Raw genomic sequence first — 9,829 nt, forward strand, 5'->3', positions numbered from 1 at the left:
TTGAAGTATACAAAGTGGTACTATTCACAGATGTGTTCTTCAAATGCAACTGTTAAAAATGTCAACTATTAAAAAACAACAAAAAAAAAGTGTTAAAAGTGTTCCTCATGCTGAGTTATCATTTCAGTAGGTATAATCAGTGTATACAGACCCGTATATTTTTGGCACAAATAGTAGTTTATAGAACTAAACTGAAGAATTACATTCAAACTGAAGTGTTACACAAGGAATAGAAGAGGTTACCTGATACAGATAAGACCGCAGAGTTGCAGCTGTTTTACACCTTTTAGGAATTATTTTTCTGTGCAAATTAAACACAGCCAAGAAAAAAATATTCACACTTCTTTAAGTCATTTATATTAAGGTTCTCAGAATTAGAATTAGAAAAAAAAGATTAAATATATTTATCCTATAGGATGTAGAACTACCAAAACTACAAGTATCATTTGCTTCTACATCATATCTAGTGGCTGCTGTGACAGTGTTATATTCTGCAGTTGTTAAATGCAGTATATTACTTCCAGTGGCAGGCTGGAAATCACCTATTTCAGGATGTGTAGATAATGTCACCTTACTCTGAGAGGCAAGTGGAAATACAGTTCTGTTAGATAGGTTCTTTTCTTTAGAAGAGTCTATATTAGAAAATGAATTTGAGGATATCTGAATGCAAATTTCTTCTGAAATACAAGCACGAAGGTAATGGATGTCATTGATATCAACCCTGGGTTCACAGCTGTGCCCTGCATAACAGTGGCAGTCAAATTTTTCTACGAATGTCTTCAGATCCTGAAATGCTGGTTGCCCTTGCAGAGTGTATTTTCCATCCTTTGTCATCTGAATGACAATATTCTCTGGATTCAAGTGAAGATAGTCATTGGAATTCCATTTTTTCCGTGCACAGGCACCAGAGTCTTGGCATACTACCTGGCTGCAGATTCTGGCTGCCATTGTGACGTTGATGAGGTAAGGAGTCAAAGTCTTCCTAAGGTAGTTGTCCAGAGTCCTACAGGTGTTCTGTAAAAAGAGCATCATATCTGAAAAGTTTAGTACAGGAACTATTAGAATGCTGTCTTTATAGTAAGAGTACTGTAGTGGATATGAGTAAATGTTTTTCCTGAGGTTTTAAAAACAGTTGTAACTGGTTTCTGGAAGCAGATTTATCAGAGAAGTTGCTGTATAATCCAAGGATCACAATGAATTTATCTTAGGTGGTTATTGGAGGTATTACTAAAAGCACTTCTAGAAATAGTAGATGACTTTAAGCTTTCATTTTATCTGTGTGAGATTCCCTGTTGCCTTTTGAATCAGATGCATTTTAAAAAGCTGTATGAAGGATCAATGTTCCTTTTTATGTGTTTCGAGTATCTTGAGGGAAAAATAAACAATAAAACCAACTCACAAAACAGTCCTTCAGCCTAAGCAAATAATTTTTCTGTTAATTCACCTTGTGATAATCTTCAGTTTTCTTCTGAATGGCTGGACTGCAGGAATGGGGAGCTCTCATTGCATTTTTGAATGGAAAGGATTTTGGGAGTATGGTCAAATTAAATGTATACTAAGAGAACATCTAATTGACCACGAAGCTGGCATGTATGCTGTATATGCTTGTCAAACCAGAGGTTTGGGGAACTGTTTGTTTCTGAAGCTGTATGCTCTTAGGGCATTTGTCTAATACCACACATCAGCAGACAGATAAAGCTAATATTTACACTGATAGACATCATTTCAGTGAATCTGAGGTATATGCAGTTGTTTGTTTTTCTTTTAGATGAAAAGCCTGCCCAGAAAATTTTGCTTGACATCTTAGAACACAAAAAGTACAAAAAATTGAAGCCTTATTCTCAGTATTCAGTGGCAATCTTCATTAGCCTCAGATGGGCTTGGTTTTTGGTTAGTGAAGACAGTAGATCTGCTGACAATATGAAGTCATCGCTTTTAAAGTAGAAGATAAGATGTAAATAATTGTAATCCTTTTCTGTACCCTTTTCACTTTATTGCTCTTTAAAAATACCACGTAATAACTAACCTCGCATACCTTACTTTGTGTTAAATTCATATCACCCCAAATCACAATTCCAGAAGCACCCAGTGCAGCAGACTCGCCAATGGTATTTACCAGGTCATCCTGAGAATAAATGAGGAAAGAATCATACCAGTGTATGTAAGCTATAACATACAGGCTGAAGATAAAATCCATGTAGTAAATTACATAGGCCAAAATAACTACTCTGAAGAAGCTAGCAATTATACACTATGCAAACATTCTGCTCACAATAACACTGTTTTGTTCTGGGATGGAGTTGAGCAGGCAATACTGGAAAAATATTGGCAACTGTTTCCAGTTTATACAAGGTTCTGCTCTGAAAGTAATGCCTCTTACTTTATTATGGTGGCCCATGATATCAGAGGCAGATGCTGGTGGTATGGCAGCAGAGCTTGCACCTTCCCAGTAATATTCCATTAGATGTTGTTGCTGTGTGACAGATGGCAGCAGACGGGCAGTCTGACAAAGTGCTGTCTGACATTGAAGTGCATGTGAAGCAAAGGTGTGTCACTGAATTTCTCCATGCAGAAAAAAATTGCACCCACTGACATTCACTGATGCTTGCTGAGCATTTATGGAGACCAAACAGTGGATGTGAGCACAGTGAGGTGCAGGTGATGTGTTTCAGCAGTGGCAACAGTGACAGTGGGTCACCTCTGCTGGTGCATGTATTTATGAGCTCAGCATGCAGGCTCTTACTCATTGCTGGAGTAAATGCACAAATACTGGTGGTGATTATGTTGAAAAAATAATGTTTTGTAGCTAAGAATTTGGTCTACCAAATAGTGTTATTGTGCTCTTTACAGCTGTTGTGGCTTCCATGGAAATAAACAGGAAGTATTGCTTTTGGAGCAACCTATGTATATGGTTAGAAAGCCCATATACCCCACCAACCATTTTAATTTTTATTCTGCTATATTGTTTTCTGACTGCTCAGAGCTGGTGGCAACCAATTTCAGTAATGCTGCCTGAAGTGCAAGCTAGAAAGCACAGATGTATGATCTTTTTAAATTCAATTTAATTTCAGTTCTCAGAAAGTGCTGGAGCAGAAAAGTAGCAAGAGCAGAGCTTTCACCAGCAGGAATCTCTTTTCTCAAGAGAATGCCTCTGACCTTTTACAGAGATTGATCAGGGAAATTTGTTTCTGTTCACTTCTCTTTCTAAGGGTCAGCTATTAGCCCAGTCCTAATAAAGCATTTAAGCCCATCTGGAATGGGAGAGGCCTATAGAGAGAAAAAGAACAGGGGGAAAAAAAATCTTTGTGAGAGGCACAACATGAGAAGGCAATATGTGAGTGTTGGAGGATTTAAAGAGAGTAACCAGGAACCCAGGAGAACTGACAGAACCTCCTGCTCCTCACAGGTATGCACAGAGCTGGGAGCCATGCTCAGCAGTGCTCTGTCCAGTATTTAGGAGGGTACCAAACACAGTTATAGTTACCAGATAGTTACTAACCTCCCCCTCCCTGTGCCCTGGAGGAGATTCATCAGTTTGGTGGTATGTAAGATAGTACAGGTAAATGAAGAACATTCAGAAAAAGGTAGCCAGAACTGTAATAAGATGATTAGAACTTAGTCAGATCCTAACCTTGGCAAACCCGTGATTTGCTGAAATGACATTTAGGAAGCTAGCATAGTGTACCTAAGGATAGAATTTCTTCACTAGCCTTAAAACCCATCAACCGAAGAAAGAATTCAGAGCAGTCTTCTGTCCTTGTTTTGGTTTTTACAAACTGATTTTTTTGCATCAGTACTTCAAATCCTAAACAGGCAAGAAAGTTCTTCAATTCCAGAAACTAATTAGATTATATCATCATAAAAATCAGATAACTGGGAGTGGAAAAATGGTGATTTACCATTTAAGAATTTCTGCAACAGGAATTATTTAATTTAATATGTACTACAGAATTCCAAAAGAAGAAAAAAGTGAACATTTTGGACAAAGAAGTGATGGTTGAATGACCTCTCATTTTTCAACTGGAGGCTGAGGAATGGGAGAGGTATGAAAGTATAAGATCTTACAATAGTCACCCATAGGTACCTCCACCTCCTCTAACAAAATCAGGAGGGATACACCTCACATTTACCAAAGAGAAAAGCGAGGAGAAGGAAACGCTTATTGTAAAACAAAGAGAAAAACTCTCTTTTATTGTTTTTTTCTGTTAAGAAGTAGATGTTAGGCCAGCCCAGTTTTATTAATTCTCTTTGGAAAAGGTTATTCTTTCTTCTGGATTAATGTACTGTAATATGCTCTCTAGATGCTAATATTTTGCTGCAGGTGAGAACTGCTCAGAGAGTAAAACATAAGTTGATAAATACGAGGTAGGATTGAAAATAGACTTCTTTCTGTTCAGTTTGCTCAAATGTAGTTGGTAGCTTTTTTTATATATACTTCTGATACAAATTGATATCTTTTCTAAAGCATCCTGTGATAATTACTTTCCATTTAAGTTTGAAGTACTGATGGCGTAGCTCCACTCACCTGAGAGAGGTATTCCTCATAGAGATCTGTGAATACTGGTCGTGTATATACAAAAACTGGAAGGGGATGAGTAGAATTAGAGACATAGGAAACTCTGATGGCTTCTTGAACTCTGTTGCGAACAAAGAGTTGGGCATTTCTGGAAGACCTTAAGGCTGTTTCTAGATAGACAGATGGATAAAGTGCTGTGCTCTTCTCCCACAACCAATTAAGCTCATTATTTCTTGCTATTTCAATATCTAAACAGGTTCCTGTATAATTATGTGGATTTTGTTTGTAATCATAGTTATAACAGTCTGGGTAAAGGTAGTATCCCCAAAGACGATTTGGCTTCATTGCTATGCCCAGTTTTAAAGATTCCAACATAAGAGATCTCGCTGCAGCTTCAAATTCCTTTTTAGCGATAGTCCTGGCTTCAGCTTCTGATAGACTTACGTCTCTCTGCTGAACCAGTTCAATAGATTCCTGCCTATAAATGTCTTTTGATCCCCAATTCCTTATCCACACAGGTCTCCAATTTTCCCAGTCAATGACAGCCAATCCAAACTGTTCATCTGAAGGAATATAGAACTGGATATCCTCTCTGGCTTTTTTTAAATGATTTTCCAGCAGCGCGAGTTGAGGGAGTCCTCCATTGAATGCTTCTCCTGTGACTTCATTTTTGTATGGATAGTAACCAAGCCTGTCTGGATAGAATAGAGTGATGTTTTGCCCAATGGATGTCTTCAGTGTGCTTCCAATGAGAGAAAAAAATGACATGTCCAGCTGCACTCCAGTCCTTTCAGTACAAAGTTCTGTAGGAGCATTCCAGATGGAAAGGAAAGGTGAATTAGAAAGAAGTGGACGAGCTCTCATGTTCAGAGATGAGCAGCAAGAAACTAGAAGAATGGTGAACACCATGCCAGAGGCTATGGGATATGTACAGGTAACACAGATACCAAAATTTTGTATTTGTCTTAGAGTTTCCATTGTAGCATGTGCAGTGGCATTAGGTGATTGTGATCAGACAAAAATTAAATGTTCTCTGGGTTGCTGAGAAGTTTGGTAGCCTGTTAGAAGCTGTACCATACAATAATGTTCTTCAGGTTAAAGCCATTAAGCAGTATTTCTGAGGTGCAGAATGGACGTGTCCTTTATGTGACTCTCTCTACCATTTCTGACTGCAGGAAATTTCTCAACAATTTCTAAGACCTAATGCAGAAAAAAAAGAGGGAAAAAAAAAAAAAGATAAATAAGAGGTGATAAATCTTTCTTTTCTAACTGTGAAACAAACACTATTTTTGGTTTTGAATATATTGTTATCTTTGAGTAAAACTCTCTTGAAGGAAAAGCACAATGTGCAATCATAGAAGAAATAAGCTTCATAAGAACAGATACAAAATTGTCAATGAAGTGGTACCCAATGAGTCATGGATTGGAATGAATATGCTCGATAGTAGTTCTGATTGTGGCTGTGACTGATGTCTGTAAACATGAGCGTTCTCACAATGTCTGCTTTTAATCAACAGCAACCTATAAGTAGTACTTCTCATCTGTCTCAAAACAAAGTTTTAGGTCCTAATTGATTAATTTTACAGAGCTCTTAAGGAAAGATCCAAGATAACACAAAATTGGAACCAGAACGTTGGCACACATCAAAGAAAACAATCCATATAAACTCATTTAATTCAGTGAGGTATCTGAAATATGAAAGGCACTCTATCTTCCATCCGGAAGTTCTTAAACAGATTCAAAAGCTGTGTATCATCTTGGCATATGGCTATCTATATTTCTTCTGAGGCTGGTTCACATTTACAGATTAAGTGTCCAAAAGGCCAAGTGTGCCCAGGAACATAATGCATTAGGAAACCTGAGGTCACGCATGCATACGCAGTGAGCAGTCACACTTACTTTTAGTCAAGAACATAATGGTAGCAGTGGTGGTTGTCTTGGTTTCAGCTGGGATAGATTTTATTTCTTCGTAGTATCTGGTATGATGCTATGTTTTGGCTTTAGGAGAAAAACAGTGTTAATAACACACCAATGTTTTAGTTGCTGCTGAGTGGCACTGCACAAAGAGAAGAATGTTTTAGCTTTTCACTGTCCTGCAAGTGAGGGGACTGGAGATATGCAAGGAGCTGGGAGGGGACAGAACCAAAACAGCTGACCCAAACTGGCCAAAGGGATTTTCCATACCATGTGACATCATACTGAATTATAAAACTGGTGGAGATTGGCTATGGCAGCAACCTCATCATTAGGCCATAGAGTATCTAAAGCATATAAGAGCATGGAGGAAAATACAGGAGGCACCATGAAGTGGGCACATCACCCAGGTGATTAATGAAGATGTTAAACAGTACTGGATGCTGACTAAAACTTTTGTGTATATTGCGAGAGTGAGGTCTCCAGCTGGACATTCTGGCACTGATCAGAACCCTTTGAGCCTGGTAGTTCAGGCAGTTTTCAGCTTAATTTTCCATGTAACTTGCCTGTATTTCATCAGTGAAAAAGCTATGGGAGACAATGTTGAAAGCCTTGCTAAAATCAAGATCAGTAATATCCACTACTCTCCACTTGTCCACTCAGCCAGTCGTCTTATTATAAAAGGCAATCAGGTTGGCCAAGCATGATTTCCAATTTGTAAATTCATGCTGACTCCTTCCAGTCACCTTCTTGTCTTTACGGTTTTGAAGCATTGTCCAGAAATATTTGTCTGCCTAATTCCTACAGTTCAAGGTGGGACTGTGCTGACAAGTGTGTCGTTCTTTGAATAATTGTTTTTTGCCCTTCCTGATGATGAGTGACATTTACTTTCTTCCAGTTCTCTGAACCCTCCCCCTGTTGTAATTACCTTTTAAAGATTATCAAGCAAGGCCTTGCAATGACATCAGCCAGATCCTTCAGCACTCATGGGCACGTGCCACTATAACCCATAGACTTGGATTTGTTTTGGTTTTGTTTTTAGACTTGTCTGGTTTGTTTAAATGTTCCGTAACCTGATCTTCCTCCACTAAGAGTGAATCTTCCATGCAGTCTTTCCTATGAATGCAAGGAGCCTGTGATCCTAGAAATAGAAATTGAAGTGGAGAAGGCATTGAGTATTTTGACCTTTTCCATGTCATTTACTGCCAGATCTCCTGCCTCACTGCTCAGTTTTTATATCATTTTTCTTGTCTTTCTTCTGTTGTTGAAGATGTAGAAGCTCTTCATGTTGTTCTTCACATCTCTTGCCAGATTCAAGTCTGGGTGGGTTTTTGGCTTTCATAATCCCATCATTACGCACTCAGTATTTGAGTATCAGACAGTATCCTGCACTTTGGCCACAATTACACCATGCAGGGCTACAGGCTTGGGGATGAGTGTTTGGATGATTGGGAAGAGGAAAGGGACCTGGGGATGTCAGTTGATATTCGGCTGAACATGAGCCCACAGTGTGCCCAGGTGGCCAAGAGGGCCAACAGCAACCTGGCCTGCATTAGAAATAGTGTAGCCAGCATGAGTAGAGAGGTGATCATCCCCCTGTACTCAGCTCTGGTGAGTACTGTGTTCAGTTTTGGGCCCCTCACTACAAGAAAGACATTGAGGCCCTGGAGCGTGTCCAGAGAAGGGCAACGAAACTGGTGAGGGGTCTGGAGCACAAGTCTTATGAGGAGTGGCTGAGGGAGCTGGGATTCTTTAAGTCTGGAGAAGAGCAGGCTCAGGGGAGACCTCACTGCATTCTACAACTTCCTGAAGGGAGGTTGTGATGAGGAGGGGTTTGGCCTCTTCTCCCAGGTAACAAACAGGACCTGAGGAAATGGCTGCAAGTTGTACCAGAGAATTGGTTTAGATTTGACATAAGGAAAGACAGTTTTCTTTCAGAGGGTAGTCATGCCCTGGAATGGCCTGCCCAGGGAGGTGGTGAAGTCATCATCCCTGGCAGTGTTCAAGAGGCATCTGGATGAGGAGCTACAAGATATGGTTTAGTAGCTTGTGGTAGTAATGGTGATGGGAGGATGGTTGGACTGGATGATCTTGTAGGTCCTTTCCAACCTTGTGATTCTATAATTCTATGATTCTATCTCTGCATCCCCCTCAGGTGTGCTTCGTTTGGGGATTTAGCTTTGTGAAGTTCCCTATTTATTCACACAGGGTGTCTCTTAGCTTATTTTTCTGTGTGTTGAGATGGACCATTCATGAGAAGGTGATTCTTAAAGATTAAATAGCTGTCGTGGATCTGTCTTCCACCTAAGGCTGATCAAATGAAAGTTTCCAAGCCAGTCTCTCATGGAGTGTAAGTGAAGTTAGTTGTCCTGAAGTCAGTCCTGCCATTTGCCTTGTTCCTGCTTTTCAGGATTCTAAACTCTATCATCTCATGGTCACTGCAGCCAGTCCCTGTGTAGTGGCTGCAAACCTCAGTCTTCACCTTCCTTGTTTGTAACTATGTCCAACATTGTCTCTCATTGCTGACTCTTACATTATCAAATGAAGTTACGTTTCCTGATACGGTACACACTGAGACTTCAGGACAAAATAAAATAATTCCATGGAGAAACACTTAAAGAAAATATTTTTTGACTTATGCAAACACAACTTAATGGAATGATCACACACAGAAGCTGATCTACGTTGGCATTTGCCAAGACAGCGGATCCTTCATATAATAGGGGTCATCTAAATAAAGGAGTTGTAGGGTGGAGTTAAGTTTTCAGTGTGCCTCTATTTCGCTTATGAAAGATTTCTTGACTCCGCAGAAGTCAGAACTACAGGACTGAAATTTTTGTTCCTGTAAGCTTTTTCATGAGTGGATTTCAATAGCAAGCCATTGATAAAGAGGAAGTTATCACTTTGAATACTGTATTTACTGGTTCAGCTGGAACACATTTATTACTGACTTATCTTAAAAAGTTTGATTTAACATTGTTGGGAAATAGTTCTCCTGCAAATCCTGCAGTAGTGTACTCTGCTGAGTATAAACTGATAGATTAGTTTATGTGATGGCTTCCAGTTAAAGGGATTGTCTTTGGTCCAGCCTAACGATGACAGCTCTAATAAATGTTACTCTTTTCAGTCTCCTTGAATATCAGCCTAAGTGAGCTGAGTAATAAAGCTGTTCTTGTCTTTGTCAAAAAGTCAGTATCTTTACAATATATTAACACTAATTGCTCTGGGGCTAGAGCTATGTACTAGAAATACATACTGATGGAGCTAAATGCCCATAGTCTAGGGAAATAATTTCTGCTTTAGATTTTCCTGAATTTGGCATTTGTAAAGGTTACATATTAGAGAGAATCATGGGAATTTTCTTAATTTTTTTTTTTTTTTTTTTTTTTTTTTTTTTTT

At 39.1% G+C, this 9,829-nt stretch overlaps 1 protein-coding gene across 1 annotated transcript; it reads right to left on the bottom strand.

Moving 5' to 3' along the window:
- Positions 1–354: 354 nt before the first annotated feature.
- Positions 355–5,494, bottom strand: SPAM1 (sperm adhesion molecule 1). Its single transcript, XM_042816113.1, has 3 exons — positions 4,526–5,494; positions 2,036–2,125; positions 355–1,014 (listed from the first exon to the last, which is right to left on the bottom strand). The coding sequence occupies exons 1-3, from the start codon at positions 5,492–5,494 to the stop codon at positions 355–357; spliced, it is 1,719 nt and encodes a 572-aa protein (XP_042672047.1).
- Between the last annotated feature and the right edge of the window lie 4,335 nt (positions 5,495–9,829).

Source organism: Centrocercus urophasianus, unplaced genomic scaffold, assembly GCF_019232065.1.
Source record: "Centrocercus urophasianus isolate 14NV4802_14NV808 unplaced genomic scaffold, USGS_Curo_1.0 seq_15, whole genome shotgun sequence".
NCBI classification, from domain to species: Eukaryota; Metazoa; Chordata; class Aves; order Galliformes; family Phasianidae; genus Centrocercus; species Centrocercus urophasianus.

Excerpts from the sequence above, each read along its gene's own strand:
- SPAM1 (XM_042816113.1), bottom strand. The coding sequence starts at position 5,494 with ATGGAAACTCTAAGACAAATACAAAATTTTGGTATCTGTGTTACCTGT. Across the intron at positions 2,126-4,525 it reads ATGAGGAATACCTCTCTCAG|GATGACCTGGTAAATACCAT; the intron begins GTGAGTGGAGCT and ends ATTTATTCTCAG. Across the intron at positions 1,015-2,035 it reads TGAATTTAACACAAAGTAAG|AACACCTGTAGGACTCTGGA; the intron begins GTATGCGAGGTT and ends CTCTTTTTACAG.